Genomic DNA, 26057 nt, shown 5'->3' on the forward strand with positions numbered 1-26057 from the left:
TCAGTGTTCCACAGCATTGAGGTGCTGCAAACACTGACGAGCACTGCACAAAGGTGCACAGCTGCACCCAGACTCTCCAGTGTCTCCCTCCATATGCTTAAAGAGGGAGTCACAGCACGCAGGGAGGTTCTCTTCCCTTCCAATGGGCGGAAGACACCTCCCCAGGAGACCAACGCAGCCTGGTTGCACATTGCACAGGAGGACACAAGCAGGGATGTCGTCAGGAGGACCAAGCTGCAGTGGCGCAAGCCTTTCAATGATCTCAGAAGATCACGAAACGTTACTGCATAGCCACACTCAACCTCATCCTGCTGTGCCTCTCATCACATCCCCATCACTCTGCCTTCCCTACCCTACTCCTGCACATCCTTACTCACACCAACTTACCTTGCACCTCCGCCCATCACTCTCTCTCTACATTATCACATCCCCATCTCACCAGCCACCTCTCACACTCATCCTCATCCTTGTCCAATCATACCAGCTAACAATACACAAGGGTAGGCACTTGGGTGTTTTATGCAATGTTCATGTAAAGTTTCTGTTAATGTGGTGTCAAACATTGAAACCTTTATTTTCAACACTTTGCCTTCTTGGACAGATTTGTGTGCACCTTTGAAAGTGTCTTAGTGAGTTCCAGTGAATGGTGAAACATAACATTCCCCCCCCCCCCCCCCCGCCAATGGTGGTGAGTGTGAAAGGAATGGCTTGGGCATTGTAGGGATGCTTTATGGTGTTGGTGTGGGGTGGTGCCAACCTGGCGCATCATGTGGCAGCCAGGGTATACAGCGTCAAGTGAAGTAAATCTGGCTATGGTGAGGCCAGTGCTGGCGTCCTGGGCAGCAATGCAGTCGGGTGCTGATGCCCTGTGTCCTGTGCAGCATCTGGTGATTGCGGAGAAGGCTGGTGTTGTTGTTGGTGCTGCTGGTGTGCCTGGTGATGTTGGTATTGGGGGCTCATCGTGGTGGGATTCTGAGGACCAAGGTGAGATTTTTTCAAGGGCATCGATGCTGATGGAACAGATGGCAGCTGAAGTTGAGATGACAGAAGCGATCCGTCAATGGAGACAGAGGTTGCTCCAAGGAGGTGAGAGTGGATAGAGAGTTTACGCCAAACACTTCCAAACTGCGTACAGCTCAAAAGTGCTTTTCAAATCCTGAAGGCTCAAGTTTTTGGCATTGGAAAGTGAACAGCTGTGAAATGGTAGCTTTTATACCACTTTTGCAGATGTCACCTATTCACAGCAATGGAGAATCATTGAGAACCTGACATGATCCCCGAGTGACGGGAACCTCATGGTAAAGTTGGAAAAATGGCTTGGTGGTGGTAAAATGCTGTTCAACTACCTTTGAAGACCCTCTTAATTATCTCAATTGGCTGAACCGCCACTTAGTGCCGGGTCTGCAAAGCGCAGGCAGACCCCGCACTTGGAAAACTGACACGGAGGTGAGTTCAGAGCGGGATCCCGACCCGCTGTTAATCTTTTAGATTTTGACAGCAGACCCACCTCCAAACCCACCCTCTGAGCTCCAGCCAAATTCTGGCCAAAGTCTTGCATTCCTATAGCGCCTTTCACCATCCCAGGACATCCCAAAGCGTTTTACAGCCAATGAAATACTTTTGAAGTGCAGTCACTGTTGTAATGCAGGAAACGTAGCAGCCAATTTGCGCACAGCAAGCTCCCACAAACAGCAACATGATAATGACCAGATAATCTGTTTTAGTGATGTTGATTGAGGAATAAATATTGGCCAGGACACCGGGAATAACTCCCCTGCTCTTCTTCGAAATAGTGCCATGGGATCTTTTATGTCCACCTGAGAGTGCAGACGGGGCCTCAGTTTAACGTCTCATCTGAAAGACAGCACCTCCGACAGTGCAGCACTCCCTCAGTCCTGCACAGGAGTGTCGGCCTAGATTTTTGTGCTCAAGTCTGTGGAGTCGGACTCGAACCCACAACCTTCTGACTCAGAGACGCGAGTTCCAACTGAGCCACGGCTGACACACCGCGTCAAAACCAAATCCGCTAAATTTAGGATGACTCTTGGAATATTCTCCAAAGAAGGATGTTTTGAAAATGTTTAATATTTTGTCCTTATTTCTGTTGCGTTGTGTATGGCTAGTCGATCAAATCAAAAAATGTCAAATTGATTTTTTTCCCTTCCTACCAGCCTACTCAGCCACCCACACACAACAATAATACTGAACAGAAACCATCATCATTCCCCTTTACATTGTATTTCTAAGTTACTTGAACATATTATTTGTATTACCGCACACAGCAAGGGAGACCGCTGCAGCCGAACATATTTGCTATATTACTATACGTGGAAAGTAGACAAGATCCATTGCAAACAAACCCAAACAAAACATTTAAGACGACCGACACTTTTTTCCACTCGTCAGTCCAGTACCTAAGTCTGTATAGTACCAATGCACCAATAGCGACTTAACCAGTACTTCCTTGGCTGTGAAGTGCATTAGAACGTTGTGAGGACATGATAGGGTTGCCAAACCTGCTGGATTGTCCTCGAGTCTCCAGGATTTAAAGATTAATCTCCAGGACACTGCTGCGAGCAATCCAGGGGAAAAACCCACGGGTATTTTTTTTTAATCAGCAATTGGGGTGGGGAGGGGGGGGGGGGGAGGGCGGAACCTGTTTGACAGGCAAGAGTCATCCAATTGGGTAAGAAAGAGTCTGTTCCCTTTCCAATTGGTGTAGGAAGACAATGCCTCGCAAAGATGGACATGTTGGGCGACCAATGGCGAGAGCGTGGGGGGCGGGGTGGTTGGAGTCCCGAGGCCATGTCATGAAACCTCCTGGAATACGCTCCAACCAGAATTGGCACCCCTACCATGAAAAGCGCTAGGAAAATGCTAGTTCTCTCTAACTATGGAATAAATTTTAAACTTAAAAACAAGATAGTACTTTGAAGGTTGATCTGCACACATGTAATGTGTGCATGGATTCTTAATTAGCATTACAGAGACTCTGGCTTTCAAGTTTCTGTGTCAACTGATTTAAAAGCAGAGTGCCATTTCAGATCACCAGCGATAGCAGAAAAACAACTTTCATTACAAAGATTGTCATTTAAAAAAATCTCCCAAGACATTTATTGCAAAAATCATAGTGCACTTCCATTTCTTCTGCCATCTTGGATTGTACTGATTCAGAACACCTTAAAAGACTGTTCCCAACTTCCCAGTTTCTCTGTAGGAATGACTTAGACCATAATTTGATCAACTGGATCCAGGTTAGTAGGTCTCCCTTGTTATGTGGGATAGCAAAAATAACTTATTCAAACGCAAGTGACCTAGAATTGTAACACCATGGGAAAGGACAGTTTTATACTAGAGTTTGCAGAGCTTCTGAAAATCTCTGTTAAAGATAGTAGATTCATTGTTTGTACATTAAACGTGGGGTTGGGTTGGATTTTATACATTCGATAATGCTTATTGCAAACTCGATTCCTAAAATCATGAAATGTGAATGTTTTGAGCCAACGATATCACAGGCAAAATAAAAACGGTTTAAACTCCCTCAGTCACCTTGAACTTGTCTTTGAGCTATAATTGCTCCCTGGGATGAAACTTCAGCTTCACTGTAGTGGGATTTATATTTTTGTACCACATCAGATTACAGCATGAAGACAATTTTACCAAATCAAAATACCAATTTCCATTAATATTACACTTGCCAAAGAATGCTATCAGATCAGGCCATTTATAACAATTAGCTTAAAAAAAAATCTCCAATTCTAGTGGTGTAATCTTTGAAATTACAGAATACAATGAAATAAGACCTGTACCAAACTCTCTCTATTACATACAAAACTCCCTATATTACATATGCATAGACTGTTAAGCTTTAAAGTGTATTAGCCAGGTTTCTATGCCAACAGCCTCCATCAAATACATATTGTATTTTGCAATGCTCCTCATCACCCGGGCCTGCCAGAGTTCTGCTATTCTTCGAGAAAGGGCAGCAAAGGGACTGTATGATTCGATTTTTGTACAGTAAAAAGGAGTTGAATGGGATTTTTGTTTCTGCTAAAAATCTCACAGGTAATGTGAAATGGAAGAAAAAAAAATGTTAACATTACAGTTGTGGCAGAGCAGAACAAATATTTTCCAGACAATCTCTCTTTAATGAAGCCCAAAGGAGCAGCTGGGACTCCAGACTCTGTAAGAGCGATGTTCGAAATGACATAAAGCAGCAGCAACTGAGATGCTAAGCTCTGAGTCCCATGGTGACAGCTCATCCAGAATTAGATTTGTCATTCTAATTCGATTGGAATGACAAAGAATATTAGGCTTGAAAATTCAGTACCATAACAATTTTTTTTTTTAATATAGTCCGTCAACACTGTTTATGCCATTCAACTTTTGGCTGTACACTTTAAAGAAGAAATAAATTACCATTTGCAAAAGAAGAAAGACTTTTAAAAATGAACTGTGGAAAAAAATCAAAGAACAAATGATGCATTTTATAGAATCTGTGATAGCAATATTGCCAATTAAGATGCAATAGAATAGTCTGGTATCGTCTCGACAGCTATTTGATTTTTCCAAATGTAAAACAGAAATTAGTAAATCAATGTGCAAAAACATTCTGTCCACTCTGGCACAAAAAATTTACTTGCAAGCCTGATGCATATTTTTGCATTGCTGAATTAACAGTTAATTATTCATCAGGAAAGATATACTGCAGCAAAACATACAAAGTTGTGGCCTCAAAAGGCTAAAAACGATCAGGTTGGAGTTCAGCTGAATGCAGAAAAGAATTTTTATCTTCCAATCATCATATAGTTATTGCACATCAAAACACATTCAATTGTGCTACTGCCTAGAATCTTTATCATATGCAAATTGAGGATCCAAATTTCTGCTCAGCAACAGTCTAAATGTTGTTTGCACGTCAAGTGTCTCTGATGATGCTAGTGTCAAGTAAAATCCTGTCCATTGTAACACTAAAAACTTTATTTGATAATGGGCTGGAGATTTTCCTGGGTGTGTGCCCATGGACACTGGATCGCCTAGGCACAGTGAATATCGGTAAATCAGGCGGGTTAGATCACACACCTGTAAAAGGAACCCGTTCAATTTTTCTTCTATTTAAGTTAAGGAAAGGAAGATCAGACACATTCATTCTGACGAAGGGTCATCGACCTGAAATGTAAACTCTGTTTCTCTCTCCACAGATGTTGCCTGACCTGCTGAGTATTTCCAGCATTTTCTGTTATTTTAGGCACATTCATTTATGTGTGTGGGCTCACACCTGCCCAATTTCCCAATGTTCACTGCACCCAGGCAATCCAATGCACCTGGGCACAGACCCAGGAACATCTCCCCTGTTAGAACGACTGATTGTTCACTGAAATCTATTACCAGCGCAGCTTCTGCAGCAGGGAGGAAGTTACCTAACAGAACACAGGAAAGTTACAGGTCATTTTCAAATGAACATTTCAGAGAAAAAGGAGGAAGAAAGTGGAGAAAAGAAATGGTACTGTTACCAAGGTGGAGGCTGTATTTCCAAACATGCTCCATCAGATCACATAAATTTGTCTTGATAATGGCAGTCAGAACTTTCCCACTAAACTTTAGTAGTCATTAGGTGGCCCCTCCTAAAGGATTCAAATTCTGCAATCCAGATTAAATGAGTGACCACTGAAATGCATTGGGCCACAATACCAGCCCGACACATTAAATACTCTATAACAGCAACTGAAACGTCCCACAAAATGGATCCTAGTTGTTTAAACTTCACACTGAAAAACTGTGTCAAAAGGTCAGCTACGAAACAGAGCCCAAATTGAGTGACGTGTGAGAATGGAGTGGTGAGCTAGGAGAGGCAGCGCGTATGCCTGCAACTTCCATTTTTTTCAGCAGCTGCTTCAGTCCAGGTAAGTCTGAAACTGCTGCACCTGGAAAAGCAGGAGCAAGGCCTGCTTTTAACAAGCTAAGAGGTGAAGAAAGTAAAAAAAAAAAATTTCCACTGATTTATCATTTTTAAATACTTTAAAGAAAGGTAAGTTTATTTTTAGCCCCATTAAAAACTTTATTTTTTCCAAAAATTTAAATTTTTGTTTAAAATAGTTAATTTATGTAATTTATAGTCATTTTAAAAATGTGATTTAAAAAAAAAAATTATTTGAAGTTTTACTTATGTTTTGGGGCTGATCTCTATTCATAGATTTGACAGGTCTGTCAAATCTATGAATGGAGATTCCCTGCTCTGATTGGCTCCCCATGGCCCACGTGATCCCAGGGACGCTGCGAACTACCTGTGCCCCTGGGATACGCGTGCCCTGCACACCGGCAGTTTGAAGAGGCATGGCAACGGAATTCTGTGCCTCCCGGGGCCCTCCGGTCCAGGTGGAGATTTTTCCAAATCGCAGCCCTCCGCCCGCGGGAGGGCTGCGAATGGAATTTCTGGGCCAAGATGTTTTATAAATATATTAAGAGTAAGAGGATAACTAAAGAAAGGGTAGGGCCTATTAGAGATCATGAGGGTAATCTGTATGTGGAGGCGGGAGACGTCGGTAGGGTTCTTAATGAATACTTTGCATCTGTTTTCAGAAAGGAGAGGGACGAAGCAGACATTGCTATCGGGAGGAGGAATGTGAAATATTAGATGAAATAAACAGTGAGAGAGGAAGTATTAAGGGGTTTAGCAGCTTCAAAAGTGGATAAATCCCCAGGCCCGGATGAAATGTATCCCAGGCTGTTAAGCGAACTAAAAGAGGAAATAGCAGAGGCCCTGACTATCATTTTCCAAACCTCTCTGGCTTCAGGTGTGGTGCTGGAGGACAGCTAATGTGGTACCCTTGTTTAAAAAGGGAGAAAAGGATAGACCGAGTAATTACAGGCCAGTCAGCCTAAACTCGGTGGTGGAAAAATTATTGGAAAGAATTCTGAAGGACAGGATAAATCTTCATTTAGAAAGACACAGATTAATCAAGGATAGTCAGCACGGATTTGTTAAGGGAAGGTCGTGTCTGACAAACTTGATTGAATATTTTGAGGAGGGTAGATGAGGGTAGTGCGTTTGATGTAGTGTATATGGACTTTAGCAAGGCTTTTGATAAGGTTCCACATGGCAGACTGGTCACGAAGTCAAAAGCCCATGGGATCCAGGGCAAAGTGTCAAGTTGGATTCAAAACTGGCTCGGAGACGGGAAGCAGAGGGTAATGGTTGATGGGTGTTTTTGTGACTGGAAGGCTGTTTCCAGTGGGGTTCCGCAAGGCTCAGTACTAGGTCCCTTGCTTTTTGTGGTATAGATCAATGATCTAGACTTGAATATAGGGGGTATGATTAAGAAGTTTGCAGATGATACTAAAATCGGCTGTGTGGTTGATACTGAAGAATGAAGCTGTAGACTGCAGGAAGATATCAATAAATTGGTCAGGTGGGCAGAACAGTGGTAAATGGAATTCAATCCAGAGAAGTTTGAGGTAATGCATTTGGGGAGGGCTAACAAGGAAAGGGAATATACATTAAATGGTAGGACACTGAATAGTGTAGAGGAACAAAGGGACCTTGGAGTGCATGTCCACAGATCCCTGAAGGTAGCAGGCCAGGTAGATAAGGTGGTTAAGAAGGCATTCGGAATGCTTGCGTTTATTAGCTGTGGCATAGAATACAAGAGCAGGGAGGTTATGCTTCAACTGTATAGCACACTAGTTAGGCTTCAGCTAGAGTACTGCGTGCAGTTCTGGTCACCACATTACAGGAAAGATGTGATTGCACTAGAGAGGGTACAGAGGAGATTTACAAGGATGTTGCCGGGAGTAGAGAATCTTAGCTATGAGGAAAGACTGGCTAGGCTGGGTCTGTTTTCCTTGGAACAGAGGAGGCTGAGGGGAGACCTTATTGAGGTGTATAAAATTATGAGGGGCATAGATAAAGTGGATAGAAAGGACCTATTTCCCTTAGCAGAGGGGTCACAAACCAGGGGGCACAGATTTAAAGTAATTGGTGGAAGGTTTAGAGGGGATTTGAGGGGAAATTTCTTCACCCAGAGGGTTGTGGGGGTCTAGAACTCTCTGACTGAAAGGGTGGTAGAGACAGGAACCCTAACCACATTTAAAAAGTACTTGAATGTGCACTTGGGATGCTCTAACCTGCAGGGCTACGAACCAAGAGCTGGCAAGTGGGATTAGGCTGGATAGCTCTTTGTTGGCCGGCGCGGACACGATGGGCCGAAATGGCCTCCTTCCATGCTGTAACTTTCTATGATTCTATAAAACGTGGCTGGAGGCTAAATCTGACCCACGAGTGCCTTTTATCTGGTTCCTGCTGGTTCTTTTTGTCTTTGCTCATTTCGGCAAGTGCAAATTTAGCATCAGCCCTTTAGACTTCCTGTGCCTGGGGGACTCTTGTACTTTACGTTTATAGAGCTCTTTATTATTTGGATGGGCTCTCACATATTTTATGTATGTGTGTGTCTCACATTTTTTGAATCATAGAATCATGGGGGTGATTTTCTCAATGGGAAGCTTTTGGAGGCGGGACTCCCACTTGTCGGGTTTTAGTCCCACCTCCATCAGCTTCTGGCCAACCAGCGGGATTTTCCACTGATTGACCTTGTTAAGCCCGGCCAGCGGGTTTTGCAGGCCAATTAGAGGAAAGCTGGTTGCAGAGCATGTCAACGTATGACGTATCATCTGACAAAAATTTTTGAAAGAATAAATGTCATCGTTTGACAGCTCTGTGAAGCTGTCAAAAACACTGGGCTGGATTTTCCAAGCCCCGAGGAGGCGGGACTGCTGGTAAAGTAGCAGAAAGTGGGGGCTGATGGCAAACCCGCCCCCATCCCGCCGCCGTGCCCTTTTGCCAGGAGGCGGGAAGATGCGTTGCTTCGGGTCCCGTCTCCTGGAGGCGGGAAAGGGCTTAAATCCTTTTAACTGCCTGTTAACAGGTAATTAACAGGCAGAAAAAAGGATGAGTGCCATTTTACCTTCACAGGTGAAGGCTTCCCGACCTCGGAGAACCCCGCCGGGTTGGAGGAGACATGAGGGAGGTCTGCGGCGGTCGGAGGCACCTGGAAGTAAAATGTAGAGGTGAGTGATGGGTGCAAGTGTGGAGTGGTAAGTATGTAAGGTGAGTGATGAGTGTTAAAAAATGTTCACTTACCTTGTTTTCTTCCTACAGCCTTCATCTACCCTGGATTGGGAGACCCGACATCCTCCTTATCGATTTCACAGACTGGCTGTTGGATTCTCCGAACCAACAGTCATGAGAAATTTACAAAGTTGAAAGGTTTGATGAGTCCTGAACACAAGGTCTCATCGAACTACAGAGAATGTCAGTGTCTGACAGCTTCACAGAGCTGTCAAATGCTGACATTTCTTGAAAGATAGCACGTCTGACGTTGACGTGCTCTGTCAGTGACTTCCTCCCTAATTGGCCTGCTGAGCCCACAGGGTGGGCTTAACAAGGTCAATCAGGGGAAAATCCCTCTGGTTGGTCAGACGATGATGGAGGCGGGACATTGACACGACAAGCAGCAGTCCCGCCTCCAACTCGCCTCCATTCACAAAATCCAGCCCTGACATTCTGTGTAGTTTGATGAGGTTTTGCACACAAGACCTCATCAACCTTCTTTCTTTTATAGAAATGAGATGTTTGTTGCATTGGAGAATCTCTCATCTGCAACACGGAGGGTGCGAGACTCTCCGTATAGAAACCGACTGAAGCCTTCAGGAAGAAACAAAGGTAAGTACACTTTTAAAATCATTTAGGACTTACCTCAGATACTCACCTCTACACTCTTGCACCCATCGCTTACCTTCACACCACACTTTTGCACCCACCCAACCCCCGCAGACCCAGTACTCGCCTCGGTGACCCTGGCGGGTTTTGGTGCCGTCGGGAAGCCCGCACTTGTGAGGGCAAAAACGGGATAATCCTATTTTCTGCCTGTTAATAGGCAGTTAATAGGCTTTGATCCCTTCCCGCTTCCAAGGAGACAGGACCCGGTGCAGGACGGCAACCTGCCTCCTGGGAAGATGGCATGCCAAATTCTGCCATTTTCCTGGCAGTCCCGCCTCCATACCCGCCTCCTCGGGGCTGAGATAATCGCCCCATAGAAATTTATGGCACAGAAGGAGGCCATTCGGCCCATCATGTCTGTGCCGGCTGAAAAAGAGCTCTCCAGCCTAATCCCACTTTCCAGCTCTTGGTCTGTAGCCCTGTAGGTTACGGCACTTCAAGTGCATATCCAAGTACTTTTTAAATGCAATGAGGATTTCTGCCTCTACCACCCTTTCAGACAGTGAGTTTCAGACCCCCATCATCCTATTGGTGAAAAAAGTTCTCAACTCCCCTCTAATTCTTCTACCAATTACTTTAAATCTATGCCCCCCTGGTTAATGGCCTCCCTGCTATGGGAAATAGGTCCTTCCTATCCACTCTATCTAGGCCCCTCATAATTTTATACACCTCAATCAAGTCTCCCCTCAGCCTCCTCTGTTCCAAAGAAAACAACCCCAGCCTATCCAATCTTTCCTCATAGCTAAAATTCTCCAGTCCTGGCAACATCCTTGTAAATCTCCTCTGTACCCTCTAAAGTGCAATCACATCTTTCCTGTAATGTGGTGACCAGAACTGTACACAGTACTCTAGCTGTGGCCTAACTAGTCTTTTATACAGTTCAAGCATAACCTCCCTTCTCTTATATTGTTTGCCTCAGCTAATAAAGGAAAGTATCCCGTATGCCTTCTTAACCACATTATCTACCTGTCCTGCTACCTTCAGGGATCTGTGGACATGCACGCCAAGGTCCCTCTGTTCCTCTACACTTCTCAGTATCCTACCATTTACAGTATTGTGTATTCCCTTGCCTTGTTAGCCCTCCCCAAATGCATTACCTCACACTTCTCTGGATTGAATTCCATTTTCCACTTTTCTGTCCACCTGACCAGTCCATTGATATCTTCCTGCAGTCTACAGCTTTCTTCCTCACTATCAACCACACGGCCAATTTTTGTATCATCTGCAAACTTAATCATGTCCCCTGAAGTCTAAATTATTGATATATACCACAAAAAGCAAGGGACCTAGTACCTGTGGAACCCCACTGGAAACAGCCTTCCAGTCACAAAAATACCCGTCGACCATTACCCTTTGCTTCCTGCCACTGAGCCAATTTTGGATCCAGGTAGCCACTTTCCCTTCCATCCCATGGGCTTTTACCTTTCTGACCAGTCTGCCATGTGAGGCCTTGTCAAAAGCCTTGCTAAAATCCGTGTAGACTACATCAAACCCGCTACCCTCATTGAATATTTTGAGGAGGTAACAAGGCGGGTCAATGAAGTTAGTCAGACACGACCATCCCTTAACAATTCCATGCTGACTATCCTTAATTAATCTGTGTCTTTTCTATGTGGGGAGAGTGTCACATTTTTATGAATGAAGGTCATACGCTTTGTGTCGACGGTCTGCTCTCTTGTATATGGGTGGTCTTGCATTTTTTGGTGTGGAGGTTTCACAATTCATGTGTGAAAGGTTGAATTTTTGTGTATGGGGGTGTTTGGATTTTCTGCACCTGGGAGCTTACATTTGTATAGTTATGCAGCCCACTCACTGGGTTTGATATGTTGATCTGATTTCCAGCTTCAAAAGTTTGGACATCCCCAGCCTACCTGCTTGTGCCATGACTGCTAGTGAGCAGGCTGGGGAATAAACCTCTGAATTATTGGCACTCCAGAACCAGGCCTAAGCAAGCATCACACTCCACTTATTAAATCTGGCCTCAGGGAAATCCCTTGCTGCCCTGCTACAGATCAACTACACCCAGCATTCCTTCGACTGCAAATCAAATCACAGCAACTGCCCGCAGGCACTTCTCATCGAGATGCTGCAACGTTCTCTTACAGCAAAAAATGTTAACAACAGCGAAAGAAAAGTCCCTGCTTTGGTTTGAAGGTCATTTGGAATCCACTTATCCTGAACTGTCTGTCAAAATGCTGCACTGAAGAAAGTCCTTTGCTGTTGTTAAATACTGACACTGAGAACACAGACAATGAGAACAGAGCCGGAACTATGTGATATTCTGAACCACTTGGCTTTGGGACTGAATGATGAAGTTGCCCCGATTTCTTGCAATTGTACTGAATTCAGTGTTTGCTGCACTTCTGTGAAATTATAGAATGTTATTACTTTTTCTCTTCAGCCTGGAAAAAAATCTTGTCTACATAACAACAGGGCTACACTTCAAAAAGCAATTCATTGGCTATGAAGTGCGTTCAGATGTCCTAAGGACATGATAAGGTGCTATATAAATGCAAGTTCTTTCTTTTTATCTGCAAGGCCTGGTTCGTGCTCCTTTATTTCCTTCATAGCTCAGGCCTGGATGTCAGCTCCCCAGACACACTACAGTACCACAGATACTAACTTAAGGGATTAAATAAGGAGTACAAAATAAGGGCTGTTCAGAGCTCTTCTCTTTGGCGATCTTTAAGGTTGTGCTGGAAATACAACAAAGAGAAAGGGGAAATGAAAACAGAAAATTCTAACACCACTCAGCAGGTCAGGCAGCATCTATGGAGGGAGAAACAGAGTTGACGATTCAGGTCGATGAGCTTTCATCAGAACAGATAAAGGGGATATAGCTTGCGGTAACCCTTTGCTACCGCATAGTCTGTCTCTTTTAATGGACAAAATTACACTGAAAAAGATGCCTGGTATATTCCTCAACACAAGAAGGGCTTATCATACCCTTAGCATTACAATGACAAGCCACCTAGTTATGGCAATACAGAACACAAAAATTAATCTGATATATGTAAAAAGGATCAATTCATCCTACCAGCTTGCAAAACACTTTCACAGACCAGCATAGTACATGGACTATTAGAAGCAAAAAAAAAACCCTGAAGTAGTCAATGGTTCCATCTAGTACCCTGACTGAAGGCAGGCCTCCACTTAAACACACTCTAAATCAAAAGGTGCTTTTAGAATGTCACCCAAAAAAAAGCTGAAAGGGAACCAAAACAAAATCAACACCTTTTTTGATTCCCCCACATTAGTGATGGCACTTTGGCTTCCCGTTGCCATGGGAATCAAATCATTTTTGGTAGCAGCTATCCCTGAATTCAGCTTGTAGAAAGTAAAGAGACCATAGGAGAATTCTATTAAAACGGCAGCGCTGACAGGCACAGGTAGGGCAGGTGGCTTATGTACACTGGCTATGAAATTCAGTTATTTATGCTGGGTATCACGGTCTCGCTTACGCCAAGTCTCTGCTTTTTAAGCTGGCTGTCAGTGTCTCAGCCTGTGAGTCAGCAGTTTAGCATTTCAGAGGAGAAATCAGCTTTTCCAGTGGGATTGGAGGTTGTCAGTATCAAACAAGCAGATCAGTTGGAGGGCAGGACCAGAGCCTGTCGGAACCTATCAGATCAGTTAGCGAGTGAGACTGATGGCTGTTAGAACCAATCAATCAATCAGACATGGCTTTCTCTCACAATTGGTTGTGCACAAACATCAGGCTGAAAGTATGAAGATTAGCTGCTGATATCTGACTCGCAGTTTCAGGTGTGTTTATTTAATGACCCCCCCTCACCCCCCATCCCCACCAAAGAAATTATACGCAACAAATAATCTGGTAAAATACAACTTTAAAAACTTTTCATTTTCAGCAAAAGAACTTTCTGGGGTCAGCCAGACTGCTGTTTTTCTGAGTTCTGACGAAAGCTCATCGACCTGAAACGATGACTCTGTCTCTCTCTCCACAGACGCTGCCTGACCCGCTGAGCGTTTCCAGCATTTTCTGTTTTTAGTCAAAGACTCACAGTCATAGAGTTATACAGCACAGAAAGAGGCCCTTTGGCCCATCGTGTCCACGCCAGCCATCAAGCCCTGTCTATTCTAATCCCATTTTCCAGCACTTGGTCCGTAGCCTTGTATGCTATGGCGTTTCAAGTGCTCATCTAAATGCTTCTTGAATGTTGTGAGGGTTCCTGCCTCTACCACCCTTTCAGGCAGTGAGTTCCAGATTCCAACCACCCTCTGGGTGAAAAAGCTTTTCCTCAAATCCCCTCTAACTCCTGCCCCTTACCTTGAAACTATGCCCCCTGGTTATTGACCCCTCTACTAAGGGGACAAGTTCCTTTCTATCTACCCTATCTATGCCCCTCATAATTTTGTACACCTCAATCAGGTCCCCCCTCAGCCTTCTCTGCTCCAAGGAAAACAACCCCAACCTGTCCAGTCTTTCTTCATAGCTGAGGCGCTCCAGCCCAGGTAACATCCTGGTGAATCTCCTCTGCACCCTCTCCAAAGCAATCACATCCTTCCTATAGTGTGGCGACCAGAACTGCACGCAGTACTCCAGCTGTGGCCTTACCAGCGTTTTGTACAGCTCCATCATAACCTCCCTGCTCTTATATTCTATGCCTCGGCTAATGAAGGCAAGTATCCCATATGCCTTCTTAACCACCTTATCCACCTGTTCTGCTGCCTTCAGAGATCTATGTACATGCACACCAAGGCCCCTCTGATCCTCTGTCCTTCCTAGGGTCCTACCGTTCATTGTGTATTCCTTAGCCTTGTTAGTCCTCCCAAAATGCATCACCTCACACTTTTCAGGGTTAAATTCCATTTGCCACTGTTCTGCCCATCTGACCAATCCGTCTATATCGTCCTGTAGCCTAAGGCTTCCCTCCTTGCTATTTACCACTCCGCCAATTTTCATGTCATCTGCGAACTTACTAATCATACCTCCTACATTCATATCTAAATCATTAATGTACACTACAAACAGCAAAGGACCCAGCACCGATCCCTGCGGTACACCACTGGACACAGGCTTCCAGTCACAAAAACAACCTGTGACCATCACCCTCTGCCTCCTGCCACTAAGCCAATTTTGGATCCAATGTACCAAATTGCCTGGATCCCATGGGCTCTTATCTTCTTGACCAGTCTCCCATACGGGATTTTGTCAAAAGCCTTACTGAAGTCCATGTAGACTACATCAACTGCACTACCCTCAACCACACACCTAGTCACCCCCTCGAAAAAGTCAATCAAATTGGTTAGACACGATCTCCTGACAATGCCATGCTGACTATCCTTGATTAATCCATTCCTCTCCAAGTAGAGACTAATTCTGTCCCTCAGAATTTTTTCCAATAATTTCCCTACCACTGATGTTAGGCTCACTGGCCTGTAATTCCCTGGTTTATCCCTACTACCCTTCTTGAACAATGGCACTACGTTAGCTGTCCTCCAGTCCTCTGGCACCTCCCCTGTGGCCAGAGAGGTTCTGAAAATTTGTGTCAGAGCCCCTGTAATCTCCTCCCTTGCCTCACACCGCAGCCTGGGATACATCTCATCTGGGCCTGGGGATTTATCCACTTTTAAGCCCACTGAAACCGCTAGTACCTCCTCCCTCTTAATGCTAATTTGTTGAAGTATATCACAATCCCCCTGCCTGATTTCTATGCCTACATCATCCTTCTCCATAGTGAACACAGATGCAAAATATTCATTTAAAACCTCACCTACATCTTCCGGCTCTACACACAGATTGCCACTTTGGTCCCTAATGGGCCCTACTCTTTCCCTGGTTATCCTCTTGCCCTTAATATACTTATAAAACACCTTGGGATTTTCCTTTATTTTGCTCGCCAGTGTTTTCATGCCCCCTCTTTGCTCTCCTAATTTCTTTTTAAGAACCCCTCTACACTTTCTATACTCCTCTAGGGCTTCCACATTTTTAGTCCTTCGTATCTGCCAAAAGCCTCCCTTTTTTTCCTAATCCATTCTTGTATATTCCTTGACATCCAGGGTTCCCTGGACTTGTTGGTCCCACCCTTGACCTTTACGGGAACATGTTGGCGCTGTACTCTCTCTGTTTCCTTTCTGAATGACTCCCACTGCTCTGATGTGGATTTTCCTACAAGTAGCTGATCCCAATCCACTTTGGCCAGATCCTGCCATATCATATTAAAATCGACCTTTCCCCAATTTAGAACCTTTATTTCCGGTCCATCTTTGTCCTTTTCCATGACCACTTTAAATCTCACTGAATTATGGTCACTGTCACCAAAATGCTCTCCTACTGACACTTCTACCACTTACCCGGCTACATTCCCTAGAATTAGGTCCAGTACCGCCCCCTCTCTTGTAGGGCTTTCTACATGCTGGCTCAAAAAGCTCTCCTGGATGCACTTTAAGAATTCCACACCCTCTAAGCCTTTCACACTCTGACTATCCCAGTTAATATTGAGGAAGTTGAATATTAATAATAATAATAATAATAATAATAATTCAACTTTATTGTCATTGCACAAGTACATGAACAACGAAATGTGATCTTGCAAGCTCCCATGACTGGGCGAAGCAAAGCCGCTGCGTCGGTGCGCGCCGCCATTCCATTTCCACCATTCCTCCTGTCCGACAATCTTCAGCCCAACGCCCAGGCCTGCTCACCAGCCGCTCCTCCTTCCGTGACCTTCTCACCAACCGCCCCTCCTCGGGGCTCCTTCCGTGACTTTCTGCACCTGGTCTTCCCTGATGGTACCCTCCAGGTGCTAACCAGGCCTGGTTCTGGCTTAGCTTCGCTTCCAAGCCTTGCCAGTGACCCTGTCCCTAGTCCCAGGAACAGGGTCCCCTACTATTATTACCCTACTATTTCTACACTTCTCTGAGATTTGCCTACATATCTGTTCTTCTATCTCCCCCTGACTGTTTGGGGGCCTATAGTACATTTTGGATTTCCAGCATCCGCAGTGTTTTGCTTTAGCTCTATTGTTTTGGGTGATGGCTTATCTTCGTCAAGATTAATTTCAGCTGCTCTTTTGAAATAAATAGGATGTTCCAGGCGTGAATGCATTAAAATGTGCCTAGATGTCTGTGGTGGAGATTGCTTTGTCACCATACAGTAACTGGGGTGAAAGCTCATACCGGCTGTGTTCGAGTGATCAACATCCTTATGGAAATATGAGAAATGATATTAATAATCAATAAGAGTTTAACATATTGCAAACTCCAGATTGGAGGCATTTAGGTGCACCTGAGGGCAGATAGTTCAGCTCCCAGTGCTTGTTCCTGCATATCAAACATCATCATCTTTTTAGAGGATGCAGTATTGATTTTTATTCCCAGCACAAGAAAATAAATCTGTTCTTACAAGTTTAACAAAGCAATACAAGCTACAAATTATTGTTGAAGATAAGTAATGAACTCAACGCATTCGTACAACGTCCCTTTGTTCGCTATTTTAACAGAAGCATTCATCGATTTATTTTCAAGCTGTAAAGTCTGAACAACTACTTTATTTTCATATTTAAAATACCTGCAACCCCTTTCGGGATCAATTCTTTTTGCATAATTACAGTAGGTGCCTGAATATTAAATTGTCAAAAATTGCCCGTTTCTGAGAGAGCATATCCATCCCCAGGCCCCCCATTAAAACATAAATGTCATGCCTTCAGGTCTCACATCACCTTTCAGTAATTTCTAAATCCACGACTACTGAAAAAACTGTGCTTTTGTGGAAGGCCTGAAATTCGGCAGATCCTTTCCAAGGGATAGAAATGCGCTGCCCACCCACTTGCGGCGATATATTTCCAAGTCAGGGTGGTGTGTGACTTGGAGAGGAACCTAGAAGTGGTGGTGTTCCCATGCGCCTGCTGCCCTTGCCCTTCTAGGTGGTGGAGGTTGCGAGTCTTTCAGATGGATAGCTGAGTGGAATTCCCAAGGTAGATCCACCCACCCCAAATAGCACATGGAGTGGAGGGGGGGGGTGGCTGGGCAAAAAAGTTAACCCCATCCCCAGATCAGGACTTTTGGTACAGGGAAAATGGGGCAAAAAACCCAGCACATCCACACCAAATTGTGCCCCACCTTCTGCCCATCCCCTACCCCCCACCCCACCGTAGTCCCTCCAGGATTGTGCTGCATTTTCATCCTCCCCGGCCCTTGGAAGTTCAAGCCCTAGGTTTTTTTGTCCTGTGTCACACAAAATAAGCAGAAGGAGAAGAGGAGCCTGAAGAGGCTGCAGAGTAAAACCAAATGTCAGCTACAAGAGCCATTCAGCAAGCTCTTATTTAGGAAATGTTCTTAACTTGGAGAGTTGACTTGAAACTTTTACAGCCCTGTCTCCATTTCCCCCATGCCATCCACAAATAAGCCTTCGGCGGCAATGCCTTACATGTTCCACGCAAATCACAACTCTTCCATTCATGGTATCTGATGAAACATGCACCCAAATCTTTGCAAGAACACTCTGCACACACATCAACCTCAGTGCAACCAGGTTTTTAAGAATTAAACATGTGCTTACACCAACATTAAATGCTCAGGAAGCATCCTTCTGTAAAAAACTGGTCCTATGAGGTCCAGATCCCAAAGTCCAGACAGTGGGCTCCTCCACCTCCTCTACTTCTGCCACCACCACTGTAGTGTATGTACCCGTCTACCTTTAAGAGAACTATTGTATGTAACCGTCCACCTTTAAGAGAACTACTTTAGGTGTTGCACTACTTTGTTGGCTTCTGTATACTGTAATACCGACGGTGACCACACCGGTATATAAGTGCTGTGTCAGGATTTATTGGGCAGATTCGCCCTGACCTTCGAATAGTAAAGTCCTGTTTTAAGTTACTCTGGTAGTCTGTGTATTAATTAACTAAACAACCCACAGACTTTACAGTGGCGACGAGTCCGATCGTACCCTGCGGCAACAATACTTCCGAAGCAGTTAACGAGCGTCGAGAAGAGGCAACCGCCCTCGTCATTCTGCTGGGAGACAACTCGAGTCTGCAGAGCTGGAAAGGAGGAAGAATTCAGAGACAAAGACTTCCATCAGCAACAGGCATTGACTGTCCCTTCTGCCACGGTGAGGAGTGAGCCGATCAGCACGAGAAGCAAGCCGGCCATGGTGACTGTGAGTAAGGGAAAAGTAAAAAGAATAACCGGAGGATAAGGGCGGTGCACTCGACCACGGTCGAGGGGGAAAGGAGCCGGACAGAAGTCGGGCCCAGAGGCGCTGAGACTGGGGCAGCGTGGAGCAAGGAAGCCGCGGTACAGACAGGCTGGGGACGCAACGGCGTCGTGAGACAGCTAGACCGCGACCGGCGAAAAAGGCCGGGCAGCGACCGAAGCCACGAAGCGCTGCGACCGGGAGCGTAGGCGCAGGAAGATATAAAAACTCAGCCGCAGCCGGGGAGGGAAGCACCGGACTGCGAGAGGGCTGGGAGGCGCGATTGGGAGCCGAGCGAGCGGGAGGGGCAGAGCCGACCAAGGGAGACTGAGCGAGAGCCAGTCCAGCGGCTGAAACTGTTCGCCGTCAACGGGGTGTACCCAGCGCCGGTAGAGCCGAGCGAGCGGGAGAGAGACAGAGCCCGAGCAAGGGGAACTGAGCGAGAGCCAGCCCAGCGGCTGAAATTGTTCGCCGTCAACGGGGTGTACCCAGCGCCGGTTGCCCTGCCGAGAAAAGGGAAAGCCCTGAAGCCGACGCGCAGGCTGTGAACCTGAAAGCCAGCGGCTGTCGCCCGTGGGGAAAGTGTACCCCTCCCGCTAGGGAAGAAACGCGGGAAGCCGCCATTAGGCGGGGAAGAAGACAGAAGCGGGAAACCGCCATTGAAGTGGGCGGGGAGAGAAGATAAGCGCGGGAAACCGCCATTTTCGCGGGAACCGCCATCTTGGAAAAAAAAAATAAAAGAAAATTTAAAGAAATAATTCGTGGTGTTATCAAGAAGAGAGGAAGATGCCTAAGCGTGGTAACATCAACGATTTTAATTCCGAGGTAGAAGACTGGGCCACGTATGTGGAACGCATTGAGATCTATTGTGAGGCCAATAAAATAGAAGAAGATGACAAAGCTATAACCTTGCTAAACTCGATGGGCGCGGAGACATACGGGCTCTTGAAGCATCTACTAGCACCAGCTAAACCGGCGGATCAGACTTTCGATGATATTGTGACTGTTCTGAAGGATCACTTGAACCCCACACCGTTGATGTTGGCGGAACGATTCAAATTCTATGCGAGAACGCAAAGGAAAGACGAAAGCAACGCAGAATACTTGGTCGAACTGCGTAGACTAGCGAAACACTGCCAGTTTGGAGGGAATCTGACAGAGGCATTGTGAGACAAATTCGTGTGTGGAATGTCGAAGGAAGAAACACAAAAACGACTGCTCGAAGAGAACGATCTTACACTTGAGAAGGCTGTCCTTATTGCTGCATCGAACGAAGCCGCAGCGAAAGGAACGGCGGAAATGCAGCTAAAGGCAGCGGCACTCAGGGTGCAGCAAATTACTTCGGGTACAACGAAATGCTATCGTTGTGGGAAGACAACACACGACCAGAACCAATGCTGGTTTAAAAACCAGGAATGTAGGAAATGTGGCAAGCTCGGTCACATAGCTAAGGTATGCCGGTCAGGAAAAAAGACCAACAATAAATGAGTCACCACAAAAGAGGTACAGAAAGGTACATGAGGTGACTAGGAAGAGTCCGGAAGAACAGAATTCGGACTCACACTCCAACTGCAAGGAACTGGATAGTCTGAGAATTCACAATGTGAGTAATGAAGCTGACCGACAAGCTATCTGGATCACACTACAGATTGCAAAAGTCCAAGTGAAAATGGAAGTGGACACCGGATCGGCGTTGACGGTTATGAATAAGCATGATTATAAAAAGTTATTCAAGCATATTCCCCTACGGGATACGGAACTAGTATTGAAGACATACACGGGGCACAAAGTATACCCCATCGGAAAGATAGAAGTCAAGGTGAGATACAAGGACAAAGAGCACCAAAGGATGGACCTGTATGTGTTGCCTGAGGGAGGTCCACCACTTCTGGGACGGGAGTGGATCAGGAAAATAAAGATAGACTGGCATTCACTAAACACCATGACGGTAGATTCCGGAAAGGAAGATGTCAAACCTGAACGGTTGTCCAGGATATTAGACGAAGCTAAAGAGGTATTCCAGCAAGGACTGGGAACACTGCGAGGAATTAAAGTAAAGGTTAAGATTGCAGAACATGCAAGCCCAAAATTTTTCAAAGCCAGATCGGTACCTTACGCGATACGACCTGCTGTGGAGGCAGAACTGGAAGAACTTGAACGATCAGGGGTACTGTCAAAAGTGGACTGGAGTGAGTGGGCCACGCCCATTGTTCCCGTCATGAAGTCTTCACCAAGTAACAAGCCAGGGGGACCGGGGAAGGTCCGCATCTGCGGAGACTTCAAGATCACAGCGAATCCGGTGCTTCACACGGTACAATACCCGCTTCCGCGGATTGAAGATATCTTTGCTTCGTTGGCTGGAGGGAAACACTTCACCAAGATAGACCTGGCACAGGCATACTTACAAATGGAAGTCGAGGAAGAGTCGCGTCAGTACCTCACCATCAACACACACAGAGGCTTGTATCGTTATAATAGACTGTTTTTTGGGGTAGCTTCGGCTCCAGCAATTTGGCAGAGGGCCATGGAGCAGGTATTACAAGGAATTCCAAGCACGCAGTGTTACTTAGACAATATCCTGATTACGGGAGAAGACGAGGAAGAACACCTCACAAATTTGAAACTGGTGCTCACTAGGTTGAAGGAATATGGCCTTCGAGTTAATCGCAAGAAATGTGAGTTCTTCCAAAAATGGATCTCGTACTGCGGTCATGTCATTGGCCGAGAGCGGCTGCACAAGTCACCTGACAAGATAGAAGCTGTCGTGAAGGCCCCCGCTCCGGAAAACGTATCACAGTTAAGATCATTCTTGGGGTTGATTAATTATTATCACAAGTTTCTGCCGAATCTATCCACGGTGCTGCATCCGCTGAATGCTCTGTTGCGGAAAGAAGTACCATGGAAGTGGAGTGAGGAATGTAAAAAGGCCTTTCGCAGAAGCAAGGCGTTGATTACCTCTGAAGAAGTGTTGGCTCATTTCAACCCAACGTTACCTCTTCGTCTAGCTTGTGATGCTTCCCCCTATGGAATTGGAGCAGTACTTTCACACAAGTTACCAAATGGCTCGGAAAGGCCAGTGGCATTCGCGTCCCGATCATTGACCTCCGCGGAGCGAAATTATGCTCAAATAGATAGGGAGGCCCTCAGCCTTGTGTGGGGCGTAAAGAAATTCAATCATTACCTGCAGGGCAAGAAGTTCACATTACTGACAGACCACCAGCCGTTGGTGTCCATATTCAACCCTAACAAGGCCGTTTCCACCATGACAGCGCAAAGGTTACAGAGGTGGTCCGTGTTACTTGGGGCACACCAATATGACATCGAATACAAAAGGTCCAAACAGCATGGAAATGCTGATGGGTTATCGCGCTTGCCATTGCCGATAGTAGAAGAAGCGACTACAGTGGACCCGGTAGAGATGTTCCACTCATCCATAGTGGAATGTCTACCAGTAACAAATTCGATGATCAAAAACGAAACAAGAAATGACCCGACTCTCTCACGAGTCTATGATTTAACGGTGGAGGGATGGCCAGCACAGGGCGAACCAACGCTGCCAGCATTTTCGCAGAGAAAAGAACAGCTGTCAGTGTGTCGAGGAACCCTGATGTGTGGATCTAGAGTGGTGATTCCACCCAAACTTCAACAGAAGGTGTTAAAGGAGCTGCACAAGGGACATCTGGGTGGAGTGAAAATGAAGAACCTAGCAAGAGCGTTTGTGTGGTGGCCAGGCAATAATGGGGACATCGAAGAAATCACTAAGAGCTGTCTAGGATGCCAGAAGGTCCAAAACGCGCCACCACAGGCTCCTCTGCATCCATGGGAGTGGCCCTCATCTCCTTGGCAAAGGGTACACATCGACTTTGCTAGTCCATTTATGGACTCAATGTTTCTAATAGCGGTGGATGCACACTCCAAGTGGCCGGAGGTAATAAAGATGTCCACCACCACCACGGAAAAAACCATCACAGTGTTAAGGACCATGTTTGCTAGGAATGGGCTGCCGGAACAGATCTGTTCTGATAATGGACCGCAATTTGTGTCCGAAGAATTCAAGAAATTCTTAAAGAGCAATGGGGTTAAGCACTACACGTCAGCCCCATACCATCCCGCCTCCAATGGATTGGCTGAAAGGTTTGTCCAGACCTTCAAGAAGGCCATAAAGGCCATGGGTAATGAAGCCATTAACTTACAACATAAGGTGGATAGCTTCTTGTTGGCGTACAGGAATGCAACACATGCGGTCACAAATCAAACTCCCGCCATGATGTTTTTTAATAGACGACTAAGATGCCGGCTGGATTTGCTTAAGCCAAACGTCAGAAGGGACGTAGAGAACCGGCAATTCCAGGGCATGAATGAAAGGCCAACTAGATCTTTTCAGATAGGTCAACAAGTTTTGGCCCGGGACTACCGTACCGAGAAATGGCAGCCTGGAACTATTGGAAAAAGGCTAGGGCCGTTGATGTATACGGTGGACATTGGGGACAGTATAATAAGGCGCCATGTTGACCAGATCATAGGGTCAGCCACAAATGGCCAACCTACTCCACCACCTTACATGGTTAATGTTGAGACAGAGATACCCAGAACACCTACCTCCGATCTGGTAATACTGGAATCAGATGAACCTGACACTGTCCTTCAAGCCGAATCGACCTTGTCAGAAGCACCTACTACCCCGCCGGGAGTTACGACACCACCGAGGCGTTATCCGGACAGAGTCCGGAAACCTCCAGAGAGACTGAATCTGTGAACTGTCTTGCATAAAGTTGTATATATGTTATAATGTATGTTTAATGGGGAATCAGTATGTTGTAAGCTAAAAAGGGAGGATTGTAGTGTATGTACCCGTCTACCTTTAAGAGAACTATTGTATGTAACCGTCCACCTTTAAGAGAACTACTTTAGGTGTTGCACTACTTTGTTGGCTTCTGTATACTGTAATACCGACGGTGACCACACCGGTATATAAGTGCTGTGTCAGGATTTATTGGGCAGATTCGCCCTGACCTTCGAATAGTAAAGTCCTGTTTTAAGTTACTCTGGTAGTCTGTGTATTAATTAACTAAACAACCCACAGACTTTACAGCCACCACCTGCTCCAGCTTACCCATGCTGTGCATCTTAGCCAGTGCACTCCCCTCTAGCTCAATATCTAAGCCCTCCCTGAGATGGATGTATCTGCACTAGTGCTTGGGTGGGAGAGACTGGGTGATGGTGTATGTCATGCGGAGCCTGCTGTACTTGGCCCTAGCTCTGTTTCTTATGCCAACCTAGAGAAAGGGAGGAAGACAGGTTACAGTGAAGCCGTCATCAGCAGCCTTCAATTGTGGCTTTCAGTAGAGGGAGTGGCATGATAAAGGTCTTAATTATATCCTTTGTTGGCAGTAAGTAAATTATAGGGGACGATTTTGCCAGCCCTGGGGAGGCAGGTATGGAGGCGGGACTGCCGGGAAATACATAGATACATAGAAGATAGGAGCAGGAGTAGGCCATTCGGCCCTTCGAGCCTGCTCCGCCATTCAATGAGATCATGGCTGATCATCCAAATGGGTACCGTTCCAGAGTCTATCGAGTTCTGGAAGATGACCAGCAATGCATCTATTATTTCTAGGGCCACTTCCTTAAGTACCCTGGGATGTAGATTATCAGGCCCTGGGGATTTATCGGCCTTCAGTCCCATCAATTTTCCTAACACCATTTCCCTACAAATACTGATTTCTATCAGTTCCACCCTTTCATCAGACCCTATGTTCCCCGGCATCTCTGGGAGGTTATTTGTGTCCTCCTTTGTGAAGACAGAACCAAAATATGTATTTAGTTGGTCTGCCATTTCTTTGTTCCCCATTATAAATTCCCCCGATTCTGACTGCAAGGGACCTACGCTTGACTTCACCAATCTTTTTCTCTTCACATATCTATAAAAGCTTTTACAGTCAGTTTTTATGTTCTCTGCAAGCTTACTCATATTCTATTTTCCCTTTCTTAATTAATCCCTTTGTCCTCCTTTGTTGAATCCTAAACTGCTCCCAATCCTCAGGATTATTGCTTTTTCTGGCCAATTTATATGCCCTCTACTTGGACCTTATGCTATCCCTAATTTCCCTTGTTAGCCACGGTTGGGTCACCTTTTTTGTTTTATTTTTATGCCAAACTGGGATGAACAAATTCTGTAGTTCATCCATTCGGTCTTTGAATGTTTGCCATTGCCTATCCACCGTCAACCCTTTGAGTGCCATTCCCCAATCAATCCTACCCAACTCGCTCCTCAGACCATCATAGTTTCCTTTATTTAAATTGAGGACCCTAGTCTCCGAGTCAACTACTTCATTCTCCATCTTAATGAAGAATTCGATCATATTATGATCACTCCGACCCAAGGGGCCTCTTACAACAAGATTGCTAATTAATCCTTTCTCGTTACATAATACCCAGTCTAAGATGGCCTGATCTCTGGTTGGTTCCTCGACATATTGGTCCAGGAAACCATCCCGTAAACACTCCAGGAATTCCTCCTCCACAGTATTGTTACTTATTTGGTTGGCCCAATCTATATGTAGATTAAAGTCACCCATGATGACTGCTGTGCCCTTATTGCACGCTTCTTTAATTTCTCTTTTAATGCCATCCTCAACCTCCACCTTACTGTTTGGAGGTCTATAAATCACTCCCACTAACGTTTTTTTCCCCTTAGTATTTCTCAATTCTACCCATACAGATTCCACCTCATCAGAGCCAATATCCTTCATTACAATTGTGTTAATCCCTTCTTTAACCAGTAATGCTACCCCACCTCCCTTTCCTTTTTGCCTATCTTTCCTGAATATCGAATACCCCTGGATGTTGAGTTCCCAGTCCTGGCCTTCCTTGAGCCACGTTTCCGTAATCCCAACCAAATCGTATTTGTTTACTTCTATTTGCGCAGCCAATTCATCCACCTTATTACAAATGCTACTCGCATTAAGACACAAAGCCTTCAGGCTTGTTTTTTTAACGCTCTTAGACCTATTAGAATTATTATTTACTGTAAGGGCTTTCTTGCTGCTGTTATGAGCTGTCAAAATTCTGCAAGCAAAATAAAAGTGAGACGTTCCGAGATGCCATGCAGTAATACCTAAGTAT

General features: G+C 45.4%; 1 protein-coding gene across 1 annotated transcript in view; it reads right to left on the reverse strand.

Annotated features, from left to right (window-relative positions):
* LOC147110602 (protein shisa-9-like) overlaps nt 1–11659 on the reverse strand; it is a 188489-nt gene extending 176830 nt beyond the window's left edge. The window contains exons 1-2 of the mRNA XM_086002243.1: nt 11647–11659; nt 5325–5420 (exon numbers count right to left, since the gene is read on the reverse strand). Of these exons, the coding sequence (XP_085858369.1) occupies nt 5325–5420; nt 11647–11659 (109 nt within the window). The remainder of the gene's footprint in view (nt 1–5324; nt 5421–11646) is intronic.
* Nucleotides 11660–26057: the final 14398 nt, after the last annotated feature.

The sequence above is a fragment of the Somniosus microcephalus genome, chromosome 11, assembly GCF_052327205.1.
Source record: "Somniosus microcephalus isolate GS21.2 chromosome 11, FLI_Smic_1.0, whole genome shotgun sequence".
Lineage (NCBI taxonomy): Eukaryota > Metazoa > Chordata > Chondrichthyes > Squaliformes > Somniosidae > Somniosus > Somniosus microcephalus.